Source organism: Manacus candei, unplaced genomic scaffold (assembly GCF_025592945.1).
Source record: "Manacus candei isolate 608988 ecotype Guabito, Panama unplaced genomic scaffold, ASM2559294v1 h1tg000053l, whole genome shotgun sequence".
In the NCBI taxonomy this organism is placed as follows: domain Eukaryota; kingdom Metazoa; phylum Chordata; class Aves; order Passeriformes; family Pipridae; genus Manacus; species Manacus candei.
In genome coordinates this window covers 1,349,724-1,370,043 of record NW_026138101.1, presented here as the reverse complement: position 1 = coordinate 1,370,043, position 20,320 = coordinate 1,349,724, and the positions used below count along the sequence as shown (strand labels likewise).

General features: G+C 39.0%; 1 protein-coding gene across 3 annotated transcripts in view; it reads left to right on the top strand.

Moving 5' to 3' along the window:
* Positions 1 to 20,320, top strand: part of CDH13 (cadherin 13) — a 446,130-nt gene that overhangs the window by 284,171 nt on the left and 141,639 nt on the right. For all 3 annotated transcript variants that reach the window (XM_051801744.1, XM_051801745.1, XM_051801743.1), the window contains one exon: positions 19,676 to 19,854. In XM_051801744.1, the coding sequence (XP_051657704.1) occupies positions 19,676 to 19,854 (179 nt within the window). The remainder of the gene's footprint in view (positions 1 to 19,675; positions 19,855 to 20,320) is intronic.

Here is a 20,320-nt window from a genome sequence, read left to right as displayed (position 1 = left end):
CTAGTGAGTTGTGGTTTTGCCACAGGTAATTTCTTCCTTCAAAAACTGTCCATAAATAAAATATTTGTTCACGCTTCTCTCCGAGTGAAGCACAGAGGAAAATCTTTACTCACTTATGCAGAAAAGCGATATCTGCTGCAAAGAGTAAATCCTCATTTTCATATTTAATGAAGCCATAATCAATGGTAATGGCTGAAGATTGCATTAAAGAAAAATCTTAATGTTCCTCTCAGGGGAAAGTAATTTTACTGGAAACAAGCTAGTTAATCAACCTCAGAAAAACTCTGTGTGTTTTATTATACAGGCAGGTTTTCCAAGGATGGAAACATAACAAACACAGGAGTCGATTTTCATCTTCAGGAATTTCTCACGTGTGGCATTATGTAGATTTGCTCCCAGTACTAGTCCTCTTGTTTAAGTTTACAAACAAAAAAGGCTGACATTTGTAAAATATTTATTTCTGCCCTATAGTTTATACGATTTTCATGCAGATGCAGTTAAATTTCCCCATGAAACGAGTCTTGCTAAAACAGCTGAGCAGAGCACAAAGAGCAGCAGTCAGCCAAATATTCCTCTTGGCATGTGTTATATATTTACATCAAAATTTAACTTCAGTGGTGATCTCATCAGAAAAGCCAGAGAGTTCTGTGCAGTGGGATCTTCTGTGCATCCCCAAATCTTCACTGCAAAGGGGAGATGAAGCCCAACCATTTGGAGGACTCTTGTGGAGGGAGAACTGCCTGGATCACAAGCCAGGTAGGAAGAGTCTTGCAGTGGAACACCCTCCTGCCTGGATTTGGGCTGCCAGTCACACCTTCCCTGTGGTTCAAACACGGAATCATCTGATGTGAACCAGAAGAATCCAGGAACGATTTTACTGCTGAGATTCCACCGTAGGACTGAACAACCACGGAGGATGTTTTGTGTCTGTCTTACAGCTGAAGGGCAGGACGTGTTTGGCTAAAGATTTCAGTATATTTCAGTATAAACCTCTTTTGTGCATGAGTAGCTGTGATTCTGATGGTCTAAGAGTGTGAGTAGCTTATGTTTGTAAGGGAAAATAATATTGGTTATTTGTCCAACTACCTTTAGGGCACCAAGCCCCATTGAAAGGTACCCTTGAAGTAAGAGATAGGTACTCATATCTATTTTCTTCAACCTTTTTTTTTTAGTCAGTTAAAAAAAAATAAATACTGGTTTTCTGGGGAGAAAATTGTTTTGTTTGCTTTGGAATTCAATGGGACTTTCAGTTCCCACAGATATTATAGAGGACTCTTAAGGTACAGGAGTTCCCTAGTCTTGGGTTCAGAGTTGTTTAGTGAACTTAACAGCCAAAAACTCCTCTCAGGAATAGTTATCACTGTTACCACGAGGACAAGGAAGGTTTCAGAGGTATAAACCCTGAATGTTCATCTCCTTGCTCACTGCTGGAAGACCTTCAGTATTACTTTGATGTAGCTGAAAATTGAGTCCATTTCTTCTGCTTTTGGAAGAAACACTGAATCAGCCTTTTCAGCTGATATGTTCAGAGCGAGCCTCATTTCTTATACATGTTTCTTGGAGCACTTTGCATTATGTATACATAAGGAGAATAGATTGTGTTACAATTTTGTAATTAAAATGCGGCTGAAAATCATTGATCTGAAAAAAAAATCAGTACAGAGAAAAAGAAACATTGCTTATGATTTCAAGGAGAAGCTGAGAATAAAGCACAATCTGTAGGGTGCTCTGGGACTGCCACGTTTCTAGCAAGGCTCAGACTATTTATAAATGCATTTATAAATACATCAGTGGTCACTGCTGCATGCTGTGGGGAAGTGGAAGGAGAGGAAAATCTGGACTTAATGTCAGTGAAAAGAGTTTATTGGAATTGCCTTTAAAAGGAAGTATTAATGTTCCCACATATGTAACCTGAAGAGAACAAGAAAGGAACAGAGTAATGATATAGACTTGATGATCTAATTGGTTTTCTGGTGCTCTCATGTCTGTGATTCATTTTAAGAAGTCTTTTCAAGCTTCTGTAGTTGCGAAATAAATGGAACAAATTGGAAATGTGGAACCTAAATAAATAATGATCTGCCCATCATGTTACTACTACTGCTGTCAGTAGTAGTAACATTTATTTAACAATTCTTCTCTATTAACAGGAATGTATTTGCAATAAAATTTTTCAGAGAAGTTGATCTGATGTCAGCACATCTGCTGAGCCAAACTCCATTCAGAGAAAGACTTACCCATTGCAGGAGAAGTGTCACTACCCTGGAAATATTCATGTGGACAGTACTTGGGAACCAGTTTGCTGGCTAATGTGGATTTAAATTTAGGACCTTAAAACTCTGTGGTTACTTAATATTTGAAGGAGGTTGAAACCTGCCAAGTAACAGCCTATATTTAAGGGCAGCAAAGATGATGATACTTTCATTTTATGTTGTTCTTGTGCTGATTTATTTTGTAATCTGTATTTCCTTCTAAAACCTCTTGCCTGGTCTCTCTGCGTAGGTTGTAAATAGCAAAATAAATATTATTCTTTTTAAGTAACTCTCCAACAGCCAAGTAAGAGACCACTAATGAGTTGTGCAGTATATCAAAACTCAGTGGACCATAAAGCAGCGTGACCCTGCACAGCCCTTGGACCCATCACCACGAAGAGCTTTTCATTCCCTCCTCTTCTGTGTGAGGAAACAGCCCCTGAAAATTATGCAAGGCTAAATAATTTCGTCTTTCAGAATTGCCAGTAGTAGTTTTCCTAGACTGGCTGTTTAAGTTTCCCCACTCACATTTCCATTTAGTTTCCTCTGCCTCGAGCATGTTTCTGTAGAACCCTCTGACTGCAGAGGAGGGCTCGGGCAGGAGAAGCAGAGCTCTCCCCCTGCCTGGTGCCAACCCTGCCCACTTCACCCACAGCCTTCCTGTGAGGGCGATGCTGCAGCTGCCAGAGGAGTGAATCTGAACAGCAGCTCTGTGTCAGCATCTTTTCCTGGGATGCTGCCATCCCGAGGATTCCTGATGGACTCAGAGGTCACTCAGTTCACCACAGCTCCAGGGTTCTTTTGCTCACGATTTCCCCCGTTGTCAGCGAGTAAATGATGTCTGGTGGGGATGAGGGAAGGACAAGGGCATGTCCTAAGTTATTTACTGGCAGGGGGTGTGATCCTTTAGGAACAACCCAAACCTGAACATCACAGCCCTGGGCAGGAGTCTGTCACTGGAGCCAGGTGGGTCAGAGTTTGGGAAAGCAGCACAAGTTGGAGAAGGAGCTTCCAGGGTTGTGCTTTACACACACTCAGGGTGGAACTAGTTGGCCACCTTCACTTTTCCTTAATTCCTGCTCCAAGTCCTTCCTTCTGTTCCATTAAGGACAGGAGGAAGCACAGAGATTGTCAGGGAGTCACAATTCCAGCCGTTCTGAACAACATTTGAGGTGGTTCGTTGTAAGCACGAGTATCCCCCTCTCATGGAAGCTCTGACTCGCTGTATTCCAGAGGCATAAATCTGTTCCTGATTATGTGGATTCTGTTTAAAGGAAGGAATTAAGTAGTTCTGTCTTACGGCAGGATGCCAGGGATGTTTGTACTGCAAATCCTCATTTTGTGGGTTTAAAAAACAAGTGTTTCATTACTGAGTGTAGAAGTTTTTATAGCGCCGTAGGGAATTCACTGATCAGGAAAACATTCCAAAATATCATAAAGGAAAATTAGACTTGTAGGAGATTATGCAAATGTAGCTGTTTTCTTACAGAGAGAGAGGAATCTTTAGATTTTCTTTTGTTCATGTTTCATGTGTTTCCCTACATGAAACAAATTGGGGAAATCAGAATTTTTTTCCTCTCTTTAAATTCCAGAGCTGCTTATTAGTGCAGTAATTCTGTAATTACTTCTCTGTTACTATGTTTGAGAATCGAAACATTAGTGGAAAAATTTGCTTATGATACTTTCTAAAGTGCCTCTGCACACAGAAGTCAAGAGCTTACATTTTGTAAATATTTATGGCTGTTTGCTTTAGACATTTGTATATTTTCCAAATATTCTAATTGAATAAACGCGGTAAAGAATTAATATAACCACTTTTGTACATTAGAATTGCCATTTTTAACAACAGATATATTTATTGTAGTGTCACATTTCAGCTTCCAGGGATTTTAATGAAATCAGGAGCAGAAATGATGTTTTGTTCCTCCTCTGTAATAATTGTGGTGTAGTTGTTAATTTTTCATTAGTACTAATTGCTTTCGATGCAGCAAAATGTGAACAACAGGAATGCTATATCCCCATAAATATATGCTTTAAAAAGCATATATTTTTTAATTCCCATAACTGACTGATCAGGTAAGAGTTAAGATTTTGACCAGGGCCTTTGGGTAAAGATAATATTTCTACTTCAGAAAACGAAAGCACAAGGACTTGAATTTCTCAGGCCTTTGATGGTTTGTGCAATCTCCCGTCTCTAAACTCGGCTCAGCGTGCCAATAGTGAAAAGCTTGGATGCCTTCCTGGTAACCTGTGTGAAATTCCTGGCATTCCCGGTGTTTTTCCCAAAGCCTGAGGGTTGTGCAGGCCGTGGGTGCAATGACAGAGCACGAGAGGAGAGTTTGCAGTGTTCCCTTCCAACCCTTTATCCGTCACTGCCCAGTTCTGTTTTCTGGTATTGGCAGAACAGTCGATAAATAAATGCCTGGAACAGGAAAAGCAGAGGAGGGAGCAGCTCTTCCATAGGGCTGTGGGAGTTTATGGGATCATTTGGCTGTTGAGCATCTTGGAGGTGCACAGGGCACATGGGAAGGATGTTGGTACAGCAGCCAGGAGGTGATGATAAGCTTCCTATTTCATAAAGGTTTCTTTTGGAATTAAATTTGAGTCAAGCCAGGGGATAACTCAGCAGATGAAAATGTCAAGGAAAAGACCCCAGTTCATTTGCACTGATATAAATCAAAAATAACTTTGTTAAAAATCTATTTATTAATATTTTTCCACATCCCTATTATCTTATGTTACGCCAAGTATGTGTGTATACAATACAGAAATTAACTCCCTTACATATTTAAATAGTACCATTCAAAATGAAATTGTATCAAAGAAAAATACACAGGCACTCATAATTATACATATATTAAAATATCTCTCTTTGCTTCAGAGCAGCACATTTAAATAGATTTCAGCTTTAAGAATGTATGTACCGTCAGCTCTTAAAGCATTCATTTGCTTTTATGAGCCTGTAATGCTCCTGCACTATTATTCAAAGTGTCATCCCAGAATCATGAAGTCAAAACTTGCCAGAAATTACCACATATCCAGTATTGCAGTGTCTCCACACGCAGTAACTGGGACAGAAGATGAAATGAAAGTGCTTTATAAAGTTTGCCCAGAAAATTGAAAGTCATCATTTATACTCTGTTTCCACACAAGTGCCTTATAAATGGTTAACTAGTTTTCAATAAATCTTTCATAAATGTTTAATTGAGGGTCACTGGGTTGATTCTAATTATGGCTTATAAACATCTGTAGCGTGGTTAATTTGTAATGCAATTTGTAGCCTTGCACATAGATCTCCCTGCTTTAGGAACAGGCATACAACCAGAGAATGAAAAATTCCCTTCACTGCTTTTTGCTAATTACTTTCCAACCCCTGGACTTTGTAGCATCTCCTTTCAAACCCTGATGGAAAAACACCTTCATGGCCTACACAGAACAGCTGGGAGGGGTTTTTTACCCACTGCTCAGACGTTGGAATATCAGGGAACAAAGCATTAGTTTAAAAAGGAGATTTTGGGAAATGAATTATAACAGCACACGCACATTGTGTTATTCATGATGGAACTTTTCTTCCTGTACACGGGAATGTTTTTTGTTCTGGAGCAGCAGGAAGTGTCTGTGTGTGGAGCTCCAGTGCTATACACAGTGGATTCCATAAATGATCTGCCACAGAACATTTATCAATTTATTTCCTCCATGTAAATGTGATAAAACCCCTCTGAAATTAGCATAACTAGGTCGTTCTGCAAGTGGGATGCAGCTGAACGATATTATGAACTACTGCTAAGATTGTTAAATTGGAATAAAAACTTCAGTGGTGCTTTTCTACAGCTTCTACAACCTCTTAATTTTAGAAAAGAAAGAACTGATTTGTGCACAAATCTAAGCAGAGAATGGCAGCACTTTTCATTTTATTTAGTGCAGAACCCAGGTGTGAATGGTGCTTCTAGCAAAACTCTCTCATTTCCCAGCCAGAGGAGAGAATTTTGGCTCAAACTGTGCTTCAGGCAGCAGAGGGAACCTATTCCAGTTGGATATAGGCACTTTAGTTATTCAGCCAGCCTTTGTGTTGTATTTGTATGCAAAACATCAGAATAACCAGTTTGTAATTGTCATTTTTGCAGAGCAAATAAAACACTGGTCAGTAGGGCCACGGTATTTCATGGTACAGGAAACTGAAATTTCGGGATTTCAAGTCAAACTTAGTCTCAAACCATGATTGTTCCGAGGACAGAAAATATCCCTGATATCTGAAATAGAGAAATTAATGTTTCTCTATAAGATCTTAATGTGTATTATTAAATATATTCTATTTGAGCCAAGTATTTATGTATCTTTTAATACAGGTGGAATTTAATTGAACAAGGAAAGTCTGAAAAATTCAGAAAATATATACAGAGGAAGTCACATATCTGACATCTTTGAGAACATCCTTCTGTTACCCCCAATTTTTTTCACAGTGCTCTTGGCACCTGCATTTCTGTGCTTTCAGCAGCATAACTTATTTGTCACCAGTTGTGCAGTTCTAAAAGTCAACACTTGCATGAGTGTACATGATTTTTTTCTTTCAATTTTTAACCAATATTAGTATTCTGCCTCATTGCAGTGTAACTGAGAAACTTGTAAAATGTGCCATCTTTTATTTGCTTTAGCAAATTGCCCATTTGGTTTAATTTGTAGTTACACTGTGTCAACAGATCTATTCAGTGCAAAGAAGATCATTATCAGATCTGGTTGTTATGGGCTTAGAAAGCACAATATGTTTAAGAGAATGCTGCTGGGATTGGTATCAATGGGTGAGTTCAGAAGTGGTGGAAGTGCCTGAAATGACAAACTATTCTCTCTTTAAAGTAGTACATTTGAATAAAATAGCACATTTGAATAAAATAATACATTTGAATAAAGTAGCACATTTGAATAAAAAGCACAGTGAACTCCTGGAGAAAAAGAGTTTGCAGCTCTTTAATATGTGTTTCTGGTAGTGTAATAAAATACAGAATAACTTCATTTGACATTGGTACATGTCACTGGAACGCCTCTCTCCTCTCAGACTTCCCAGATCTGTCATGAATCTATGATTTAAGCTACAATTTTTCAAATTTGACATGTAATCCATAGATACAAATCATTGTGGCTCATTTATAACTGTCACAGGGGTTTTGCTGCAGATAAACAGACATGAAATAATTACAAAGATATCAAAGTTGATAAGTTTGGGGGATTTTTGTTTGTTTGCTTGCTTTTGGTTTTTTCTCTTTAGCAGGGGTTAAGTTTGAGAGGGTTTTTGGAAGTTACTGGTCTTGCCAAAAGTCAAGGAATTTACAGTATAGTTGTAGTAGGGGTCTTGTGATCCTCAACTCTTGAGTTTATATAAATATCATATGTAATAAATATATTGATGATCTCATCCAGCTGAGAAGGGTATGGCAGTGTCAGGGAAGGACAGCAGCAGAAATCTTGGAGACCAAAACTGTGACTCAGTGCTGACCTTGACTTGTTGGCTGCCAGGGAGATTTACAGCTCACATCCATAGAAAGTAGGGTTTCATACAAGTTAGTGGAAAAAACAAACAAATAAATCACAGGAACACAAGGGGCAGGAAGTAAAATATTTCTTGATTTTTTCTAACAAGTTTTGCATGGAAGAAATCCCCTCAGGCTCTCTGAGATTGCATCCTGGAGGTTGATTTCATTTGGAATTGTCATTCTTCCACACACCTTGAACCAGGGCTCCACCTGAAATTACGAAAGAACTGAGGCTGAGGGGAAGATTTATGGAGGTCTTTGACAAATGGTGTTTACAGGTTGCCTTTGAACTCTGTGGTATATTGCTATTGACATTTTTAACACTGGAAATTGTGAGGGCAGATGTCAACAGCGAACCCAAGGCAGGGCCCTCTCTGTCTGCTCCCAAGTCCTGTTTGCCTTTCAATTTATTTCTAACAGGGAAAGGTGAGGGGTGGAATGGACAGTCACCTGTTATGGCTCCATCCAGTGCATCCTTTACAGGGGTCAGACCCACCTTCTCCCCAGAAAACAATATTTTGTTGAAGTCCTGAATTGAAAACTTGAATTTAAAGTGTGTTCAGATTGAGGGCTGTGGAATTTTACTTGGTGGAAAAGTAGAAGGGTGTCACCACTTGAAATCTATTCCTGGGTCTTCTTTCTTGAGATGATACAGCACTGAGTGATGATTTCTGGGGGTTTTGCACCTGAGAAAGAATATATGCATATGTATAAATGTACTTGAGCCAGCCTGTGGCTTAATGACTTTGTATTTGCACAAAGCTCCACAAATCTTTATGATCTCTAAGTATCCAATTGCTGACAGTGATATATCAGGAGCTGTTCTGTGCTTAATTATTAATTTTACATCAAGGAGTTCCACAGTCAATATTTACATGCTTTATGACATACAGAACCCTTTCCATACTCATATTTTCTCTGCAGGGACATAATGTAGCCCTTTCAATACTAAATCAATTACACACAAAGTTAAAATAACTTGATTTGTTGCTTAAGGTCCTTTCCCAACATGATGCATCAATTCTAAGGGAGTAAGAACAGTGATATCATGGCCTGCTGCTAATCCTTGGAGACCTGCAAGGGTCAAGGGTCAGTGCAGACTGGGAAGATGTGCAGCCCAGAGCTCCCTGCAGCCCTAAGTGGTCATGAACTGGAAAAGGGAAAGTGTTTTGGAGTGTGTGGTATTAGAGCAAAAGTGCAGGAGAATCATTTTATTCTAACCCAGTTTTCCACATCTGTTGTGATGGGCAGAATTAACAGGAGTGACATCACCTATTTTAAGTGCCCTGGAGTTTGATGTCTTTTCTGAGTTAGATCTCATCCAGTTAATCACTTCTAAAGATGCTTCATCTCACTTGTCCTAAATTTTTGGATTAGAATGGGATGAACTGCATCCAAAATTGTCACTCCCTCTGCAGTGACTATTAAGAAACTTGAAAGACTTGACTATGAAATAATCTGAGCCTAAAGTGGTTGTAACTGAGTGAAATCAATCACAGGATCACACTGTCCAACCCCAAATTTGCTGATCTAAGTGACTTAATCAATGACTTAATCCAGGAAAGAATATCAAGACCTGTTTGAAAACATACATCACACACTCCAAACTGTATTATTGTTAAATGTATGAATAGAGTTTTGAAAACTGTGATTTATATAAGATGGTTTCCAAGACCTGCTTTAAAATCACAGAGCATACTCTTTCAGCATCTGAATCCTTTATTAAATCAGCTGTAGTGGCTCTAAAATATAATTTAACCAAAAAGATCATTTGGAGTATGGCTGCAAGGATTTCTATATGCAGATATTCAATCTCAAGATGGGGAAAATGGCTGAAAAGCATTCCAGCTTCTATTATTCTGGAATGCTATTAAGGAATGAGTTGTATGCCTTGATTTAGAGGCTGACCAATTCGAAGTGGAGGTTTTCAGAATGACTGACTGTGTTTATCCTTCCTCCCTGTGGACTCCTTAACAGTGGGAAGCTGTTGAACTTGGTTCAGAAGAATGTATGGGGGGAAAATGAATCCTTTTTCAGGGAAAGAATATCTTTTCAAGACATGCCTTATGATCGTCTATGAGAATTTGTTCAATACTAACTTGGAGGCTTTAAAATATTCAAATATTCTACTTCTGTTTGTAGTTTTACCAGGCATTACTGCATCTTTGATATGAAAAGTGCAATTCTTGGGATGCAGAACAGGGAGAGTAGTTGCCCAATTTATTTATTGGGTGCAGCAGTGAATTCTTTATGAAATATTGCTTGGGCAGGATGAATTTTATTAACTTCAACAGGGCAGACAGTGAGAGACCAACCAAATAATTTATCCAGTAGTTCATAGGCAGGAGGGGGGAGCAAGAAAAACAAAACTCACCTAAAAAGAACCTGTATTAAGATGGAAACACTTATCCCTCAGATAAAAACTCTCAGATGTTTAATAGATCAAATGGCTGGGACTTGACTACAAAATCAATACAAAGATGAAATAATACATTCGAATTAAGTGTGTGCTCTGGTTCCTCCAGATGAGGCTGGAAGGTATGTAAGACGATTTACCTCCTCATTAGGATGTCTGACTCTTCTTTCATCAGCACTGCTTTTATAATATTGAAGCCCCCTTGGCTTCTGTGGGTTAATTTGGGATTGGTGCAGATGGGGAGAGTCACAGTGACAGAATCACAGATAACAGGGATGGGGGTTTCAATTCCATCCCCACTTTGTAGCAGGAGATTAAAGCCCAACCAGCTCATATTAGTTAACAAGGCAAAGAATAAAGAGGAGAACTTCCAAGGTGCAGTAACTGATGCAGTGGATGGAGGTGCATGATCATTATCTTGTATTCATATGAAGAAAAACTGATGCTTGTACAAGCTGCTGGCAGCAAGAAGAAAAAAGGCTCTAATGCAGGAGAGGCACGAAATAAAGGCACAGATCATCCTTTTGCTTTTCTCTTTCATTTCACATAAACTGAAGTGAGAAATTAGGGAGGTAAAAAGGGAATAAAAGCAATGTAATGCTGTGTATACCTCATGCAGACCTTCAAGGTCATTTCTGTATTCCACAGCCTCACCCAATATAAATCTTTGCTTTAGTAGTGCTGGGCTGAATTAGATCAACAGAAATTCTGGCCCACTGTCTCAAAAGGCATTTCCAATCAGGGCAGATTGACCTAGCACTCAGAGATCTTATTAAAATGTAATATTACTACCTTTTAATCAGGAAGGATGCCAGGGTACCTTACTTGGACATAGAAGAATAGTGGAAAGTGATTTCTGTGAAATGATGACGTGTTTTTGATTAAAGCCCACTGAGACAGGGGAGTGTAATTGCTGCCTTTCTTATGAGATATTTTTGAGCCAGTCAATTCCTTTACAAAAATAGATAATTGGAGGAATGAGATCTTCCATCTATGAGTGTGGCCCTGATCAAAGGATTACTGAAATCTGTGAAAACTTCACCTTCTTAGAAAAATCTCTCCTTTTTTCTGTTGTTCTGGAACAAGTCCTAATACAGAGTATAAACACAGAGTAGTGTTTCTTATTAACCAATTCTCACAGATTTTATTTTTAGTGTTTAAAAAAATTAGGCACTTAGTGTCAATACATACATAATTTTTCTTTTTTTTTAATTTTGAAATAATTTTTTGTCAGAATGAAAGGAAAAATATACTTCTCATTTTCATTCTTAAAGCGTTATGAGATTTTAATACATCACTGATTTAAAACTTATGTTTGGAGCTGATCTCTTTCATTCCCATGAATTTTATTTGACTGGTTTCACAGACAGGTTTTCCTTACAGACAGTTCTAGATAAAAAAGAAAATATGACTGGCAAACATCTCTGTGTTGGAGCTGATGTTGACATGGGATTTCTCCATTAAAAAAAAATAAAATATAGCAGTCCAGTGTTGCCTTGATTGTGTCTCAGCTCCAAGAGCTCCAAGTGCTGGTAGGTCCCCAAATTCATGGCTTGGTGGATTGCTGGGTGTGAACTGGGCTCCCAGTGATTGCCTGTGCTTTGGTTAATAAGGGCTGAGAGAAGAGTCTCTGCTTGTTTTCCTTGCTATCCCTGTAAATACTCAGAATTCTAACTCTGCTCAACAAGGTGAAAGTGGCTTGGAAGAGAAAGATGGCCAGTTCTCTCCCACAAGTTCAGAATGCAAATAATTGACAATCCTTTTTTACTAACCTAAGTGAAGCCTCTGAAACCTCTATTTTCTTTTCTTCATTTGTCTTGATTAAGAATGCCTCCCTGCTTAGAGGCTGGGAGAAACTGGATATTAACTTCTTCTTTGGAGAGAAAGTTAAATGATTAATCTAATTTTGTTGGGTTTATTTTCTGTCAGGAAGTTTAGGGGAAGCTTTCTACCACGTTCAAAAGGTAATTTCCCATGGGTGTTTCTAGATATGGAAATTACATCTGGCTTTATTTATTTGTATTACTTTAAAAATTGCTGTCTATTAGCAATTTGCATTGCTCTGGCCAGAACTATCCCACCCAGGTAAACAGGGAAGAGCAGAAGAGTGGGAAACTATTAAAGAAAAGGTAAAGAAAAGCTAAAAGAAAACATTTGGATTGTAAAACAGAGATAAGTGTGGGATATACATTTTTAGTAAGCTCTCTGCTTGGCCATTCTTAACTATAAAATTTGATCTGCATTTAAACAGCTCGTGCATACCTGAGATCAAATTGGAATGATTGCAGGCAATTCCAATTTTCCATGGGAAGTAGGAGAACAGTGCAGGAACCATGTGAGGTGTAACATCCCTGACCAAATATTTCACTGTCGAGCAGTTCAGACCAAAGGGCTCAGGGAAGGAGCAGGAATCATTCCGGGCAGGAAGCGTCAACTCTCGGGCTTTTCACCTCTGGTAGTTGTAGAAAACAGGAGGAAAGAGCTTCCCATCCCTCATGTCCCCAGTGCAGTGGTGTTCTGGAGTTTAGCTGGCAATGACCAACCTCCTCTTGGGATTTGGGCTGGTTTTCTGCACTTGTCATGGTCACAGGTTATGTAGGGATTGTGGGAATTTCTCCACTGGAGGCTTTCAGAGAAGAAGAAGCCAATATTCCTGTGTATCTTTTCGAGGATGGTCCTGCCTTGTTTTTATGGTGTTTTAATGTCTCATCTAGTCTTCATTTACTGATTTTTCTGATTGATTTCTAGTGCTAGGCAAACTCCAGAGAGAACACGGGTCCTTTGTGCTTCCTGAGTATGCCTAGGGCTGAATCTTGCTCTTTGTATGTCAAATAGATATTCTTTCACACATAAATCACTGTTCTGTCATGTTCGCCTGCTGCGAGATGTTCAGTGCATATCATCCTTTACATTAAAGCATTTACTTCAAGAGAATGGGTTATATTGCTTTATGAATTATGTTATCTGACATAGAAGATTATGTTATGAATTGGCACTTAGCATATTAGAACAGTGGGACTTTTTATAGCTTATGGTCATGATCCAAGAAGTAATTCATGCCTCTTCTTAATAAACTTCCCTGGTCAAAAGGGAGGCAGACATGAGAGTGGGACATTTTTACAAGGGATTCAAAACTTAGGAAGAATCCTAGTTAGGAAAAAATCTTTGGTGATTTGCTTAAATCTGCAGCCTGTTCATATCTGGAGGAAAGATATAATTCTTTTTCAGCTGCATCTCAGTTGTCCTGAGTCCTCTTTCCCTAAACTTGCAATTCCCAGTCCATCTGGAGGGGTTGGAAGTGAACAAGCAGGATGAATTCCACATGTCTGAGCAAGGCAGGCTGGTTTGCTGAGGGGGTAACAGTATATTGAGTAGAACTGTGGGAACTGTTGAGGGGAAGGCAGAGTTGTAGCAGGACTATTTTTGCGAGGAGTTTCTTACACCAATAGAACTGTCTCTGCTCCTCTCCTCTTATATTCCCCTTATTTCTCTTTTCTGGATGTTTAGATTCACTAAACTTGGTTCAGGAACATATCACAGCACTTTCTTTCTTGGTATTAAAAATTGTGTGTGTTAAAATATTAAACCCTTTTATTTTTTAAATGTGAAAAGCTATCATTTTTTACAAGTGTAGAAAATTTCTACCAACCAGCCCTGTTCCTCTCACAAAACAGCATTTAATAGCTCTGTCACCCCATTTCAAGGTTTCTGTTGTTACTCCTATACCTGTGTATGTTCAGATGAGGGGGAAGATTAATAAGTAGTACATTTAACACAGAGAAAAAACAGCCTATTGCTTCCCCTGGACGGACTGACCACTTGGGAATAGTTTTTATTTTTGAGTTTGACTATAGATACCTGTTGAAAAGAAACTGGCACACCAAAATAAGAAAGCCATCTGAGCGAGGTGACTTTTAGCATGTGTTTTTAGCTGTGTGTGTGTCAGTCAGTCCCTCAAGACTTTTAAACTCAGCACTCAGTTTCGACTAATTTTCTCATAGGGATAAAGTTCTCAGAAGGATTTCCTTGAATTCATACAATTCACACAATTGCCATGAAAATAAAAGAGGAGAAAAAGATCCTAATGGTGATCTTGTAACGGAATGACTGACCTGAGCCCCCCTAAAGAGATCATTTTGTCCATGCAGGGGATGAGCTTTTGGACAGCAGATAGGAAATTAGACTTCATTGATTTTACTCCTCATGGAACTGCTTATTTCATGCTATCTGTAGTCTATCAGTCAAATACAAAGACTTCATGCTTTTTTTTTTTTTTTTTTTTTGTTTTGTTTTGTTTTGTTTTGTTTGTTTTGTTTTTTGTGGTTTTATTGTTTGGGGGGTTGTTTTTGTTTTGTTTGTTTGTTTGTTTGTTTGGGGTTTTCTTGTTTTTTTTTTTTGTGAGGAAAGACTGCACAGGGTCTAAAATGTAGGTCATCTCAACTGGGGATCACAAGTCTTGTACAACACAAAATCTGTGGCGTGGATTTTAGTGTTATGAAAGGATAAATAACATTCTTCATAATTCCTTGCATCTGCAAAAAGTAGAGGATAAATTTCAGCATATATACGCTACCACAAAATATCATAACCTGTTATGGGCTGATAATACACACAATATTTAGGAAACCTTTGTGGGGCTATGAATTTTCCATGTCTTCACCAAACAATTTGACTCTAAAGAAAGAAACCTTCATAGCACTGGAGACAAAGCACAATATACCAAATGAACATTCGTGTCACACAACTTCAACTAATGCAAGTTCATTTACTGATGTTTCCCACATCAGTGTCTGGCCTGGAGCAGCAGGTACCTGAAAGCTCTTGACAACATTTCCAGCAGTGACAGTGGCTGCAGGAGGGCTGGGGACAGTCCTGTATATAACTCATGTTCTGAGGAGTGAGTAATTCATCCTGCCAAAACAGCTGTGCTACTCACGAGAAAAAAGGTTAAATACCTGTATTGCCAAAGGTTGCCCTGCCCATACATCTTCACTGGCCTGTCAGAACCTTCAGCTGGGAATGTCCCATTATTTCTTACTCAATTTATGTGCTTCTGCCTGCATTAACCCTCTACAGGTAGTAACAATTCTTGACAGTTCTTCATTTCTACTTAACGTTACTGAAGTTTCTTTTGTGTACCAAGAGAAGTTTGTTTGTTATTCATTCCACAGTTGATAGTTCACCAGTGCATCCCTCCAGACCTGCTGGCTGCAGCACCTTGGCATTCCCAGGGTACTGCTCAGTGAGGCCAGCTAAACTAGAGTTTAAAAAGAATTGGCCATACATGTAAATAGACAAAGTGAAGAAGTCCCACAGGGTAGAAAATTATTGCTCCGTACAAATATAAATATGCCAAAAGCCTGAACTCAGTAACTCTTACTAAATATTTTCTCTGTTGAGCAAGGCCTTCAAGTTTTTAAGAACACACATAAGTTTAATAACCATAGTAGCAATTCAAATGCCCTTGACTGGAACCATAATAGACCTTCCTTTTTATATTTGTTTTGCTTCCCTGGGGCTTGTCTTAAAGTACAAAATGACAGTCAGACATGTAAGTAGTTATGATGAGAACATAATCAGGAGGGTCCTCCTTTGCTGCATTTTCTGAAGGTTGGGCTCTAGAGATACAGGTAATCCTCTTGATTTCTTCCTTCTTTATCTCATTTTTCATTCTTTGTTCTCCTTCTTGGGTTCAAATGTCTTTACTTTTGGAAACTATACCATTGTGCAAATGATTATCCATTTACAGAGGTACAGCTGTGAAGAAGGTGGAAATAAACCTCAGCAATGAAGTCATGTCACTTAGGAAAGTAGAACCTTCCCTTTCTGTGACACATGTAGAAAACATTTAATGTACTGAACACAGAGTAGGGACACACAGAAAGAGTCAAAATAACATGAGAAAACTCCAGTGTGAAGTTTTTGAGCATTGCAGCTCTGATAAAGTTACAACTTATCAGTCCTTAAAATGGATAATATTTTAATATGAGTATTCAAATTCAGAGTCTTAAGGCTGTAGACTTAAGACATTCATTCACATTTCATCAAGATAGAAATAGGCCTCACTTCCACTGTGTTCCAGTCTTATTTGTAAATCTAGCAGCTGAATGTAGTAAATAAATAAAGGTTATTAGTAATGTACTCTTAGCATACTGACAGAGAAAAAAAAAGAAGAAAAAATGAAAGAAAATAAAAAAGAACGAAATAGAAAGGTTATTAAGAGGTTATTAACAAAATGCCAATGAGTTTTTCCCAAGAAACCGTCTGCTCCAATCCCCACAAAACTGTGCATGTGCTGGGTTTGACTTCTTAATGCCTAAGGGAAGCTTTTTGCCAATATTTCCAAGCCTATTTATGGGCCAAATGAGCAACCAACAGACTGATGGCTGAGCCTCCAGAGCAACAACCTGGCTGCTGGGATCTGTGTCTGGTCAACGAGGAGCTCTGGGAGGGGCAAGTGGAGGTTCTGAGGGATTCTGGGAATAGTGAAACCGCTCAGGAAGAGTGACAAATAAACTCTGAATATTGAGATACAGCAGGACATGCCCACACCTGTAGTGAGGGAGTTGCCTCCAAGGTGTCCGTGCGTCATCGGCACCGCCGGGGAGCTGCTGATTTTGCAGGCATTTCTTCCTCAGCTTGATAAGTTGATATATATTGTTTAACATGATAATGCAGCAAGCTGTTGTTTTGTGGTTTGAAAGCCAGCTGCATTTGATTGATGCCAGGAATGGAGGGATTTGCAAAATGACATCGAATTAGATGTAGTCGGTTTATGGGTCTGGGGAGATGAATATTTTATGAAGAATAAAACTTTGTGATGAAGGAGGAATACTGAGGAAGTGTGCATCTTGAATGAAACTCTTTTGGACTGGTGCATGCTACAGAGGCTTTCAAAATACACATTTGTGTCACTAGATTTCTAGGAAGGAGATCTCTATATAAACACTCCTTTGTGATGGTCCAACCCCAATTGTGTGGTCATTGTGTGTTCTCTCTGTGAACACCTCAACTAGAATAAGAAACATCTTCCCTGAAAATATAGCTACTGAACTTCTCCCTGGTGTATATTTTAGCTGCTGGTTTAAATCTGATGTGATTTTTGAGGTGTCAGCCAGAAATATGGAAGCACATGGGTGATGTTTAAAGAGGTGCAGGTTCTGTATGTTCCCAAACAGACAGACTGTTAATATATTATGACATTCAAAGATAACCCCACGTTTTATGTGCATTCTTCCATCCGTTGTGTGCACTTGTGAGAATGGAATAACTTCTGCTTAAATGTAAATGACACTTTGATGGTAGCCAGAAACCAGTAGCTCAAAACTTTTGACAGAAGCAGCATAAAAAAAAAAAAAAAAGTGGATCTAATTCTCTCCAGCCTTGCTCCTGGAGCTGGCATCTCTATGCAAAATGAATGTAAAACTCTGAGTTGCTGGAATTTCTTATCTGTATGCACCAAAGGAATGATTGCACGGAACAAGATAATGTCTAGTGAGTTGAAAGGTTAAAGAACTGCAGCTGGCAAATCAGAATCAGATTCAGCCATTGTGTTGAGCCAGTTCTGTACCAGAGTAACCAGAGATTTGGGGATTTACATCACATCTTAAATGTTACACGTGCCTTCCACAGTCTTATCATCAGAAATATTTCAGTAGAACTATCTGGGACAAGGGTATAAAGAGGATTTCTACCTGAGCATACATTGTAATAAGATTCTAAATCTCTCCTGAGCATCAACTCATCTAATAGATGAATAATAACAGCAACTGGTACATTCATTTAAAATGTTGTCTGATGTACTTGAGTATGGCATCTTATTAAACTGTATTTTTCAGGAAAGCATTATGTACTGAAACCCATTAAAATTTCACTTGACCTTGGGCACCCTCTAAGATCTCTTGAAGATTTGCCTTTATCCTTATTTATTTCACTGAAGTCCTGTGTTTAGAAGACCTTCATGAAGCACATTATCTAAGATTAACACAAGCAATCTTCTAAAAAACACGATAAAGGTCTAAAAAAATAACACGTGGTGTTGTACTTGTGAAAACAGGGTGAATCTTCATTCCTCAAAATAGAAAGCTGCTTTTTTCTGTTTTCCTCTGAAATAGTCTCAAACAAAATAGGTGAAAATATCAGGGCTGGGATCATCTTGTAATACTGGAAAACATGGCATGGTATCCAGCAGTAAGCTTCTTTTGGAGCTGTCTGACCTTTAATCACTGGTGAATAAAACCAACATGCTGTCAGATCTCTGTTATTTTTCTCAAGGGGGTAACTCTGCCTGAAGTAGCAACGAGGCAAAACCTTTGAGAGCTTGTAGTCAAGGTCACCCCAAGAAGAGACAACACTTTGTACTCTGGGAAGCACAACAAAAGAAAAAAAAAAGGCAGAAATGTATCTAAACAAGCCAGTTGTGTTTGTTTAACAGTGAACCAGGCAGTTGTTGTATCAGCCTGTAAATAAAGCTGGGTTTGTTTTTATTTTTACCACAATATTTTGGGGTTTTTTTTGATTTTTAACTTCGAGACCTTTGGAGAGAATGCAAATTCACTGGTTTTCATTGCACACGAATGATACACATTCCAGTTACTGAGGCACTTCCAATCTGATGTCTTAGGCCTTGTCTGTATCAGAAGGCTTTAATCACTAATACTTATTTCTTCAGTTATTATCTCTGTGCAAAGCAGATAAAATGCTTATGACAGAATTTTGCAGGCTGTGCCAGCCTCTGGTGTGTGCCTGTGTGAGGGAGAGGAAAGGACTTGACCCTGGGATGCAGGAGTACATGTTCCACCAGCTAAGCACAGAATCAGAAGTGGATCAGTCATCTATTAACTGTCATATGGAAGCAGAAGGAGGTTTTTCCTCTGTCCAGCATTTAAGAACCTGTTCCCTTGTTGCACTCTCCAGCAGAACTGTGTGCTGTAGGAATTCCATGTGACAAAACTCTTCTGCCTTGGAAGGACAGTGGGGCTACAGAGATGGGGGTTTCATTGAGGCTGACAGAATAAACCCATATCTCAGTGCAAATTGAACTTAGAATAATGTAGGCTTTAATAATTACAAAATCTCTTATTGACAGAAATGATGCCCAACAAATTTTGAAACTGTGAGACTTTACAATGAAAGTAAAGACCTTTCTCTTATTTCAGAATTTGCTTCATCATACCCATCTGTAGACTTTCTGCCTGCAAAAATTAAAGGGAAAAGGTGCACCTGTAGTTCATTTAACAAATTGCAATAAATAAGGATGATTTCCAAGCAGACATGGGGAGTTTATGTCAGAGTCACATGTCCTGCTGTAAACCAGAAGCACTGGGTCTGTTGTCTGGGAAAAATAATAAGAACACAAGTACAACCTAAATATCAGGTGGAACTACTTAGTGGTCTTGATGAGATAATTTAGATATTGAACCCACCTGGCTCTCACAGGTGAAAGCAGCATCATTTCACCTGGTTTTTGTCCCCCTTTCCCTCAGGAACTACCGTGATGAGAATGACGGCGTTTGATGCCGACGACGCCAGCACGGACAATGCTCTGCTGAGGTACAACATCCTCAAACAGACCCCCACCAAACCCTCCCCAAACATGTTCTACATCGACCCAGAGAAGGGGGATATTGTGACAGTGGTGTCTCCTGTGCTGCTGGACCGGGAGGTGAGTGAAGGCTTTGCTGTCACCGGGATCTTCTGGGATGTGAAAAGAGGTTCTCAGCACTGCTGGGGGGGGGGATTCAGATGCTTGACTTTGAGGAGTCTTTTAATATTGTTGTTGATTTCTTATTTGGGTGTAGGAAGTTGTGTGTTTGCTGTTTGTGAATTTAATACTTGATGAATTCTTGACGTGCTGAATGGTGAGGGCAAAAATCTCAGGAATAAGCAGAATTCAGCTTAAGAGTTGCCATCTGATTCTCTGGAAGTAAAAAACCTCCACACCTAGTTGTGCATACAGCTTGCTCTGAGATTGCTGTGGTTTGGTGCTTTAAATCCTTTCCTAGAATTTTCTTTTTATGGGTGAATTTAATGGACTAATTAACTTGGAACCCCATGGTCAAAGAAAGAAAATACAAAGAGGAGTAGTAAAGAGACAGGTTGTCTGCATGTGTTTTAAGATGAATAGGGCC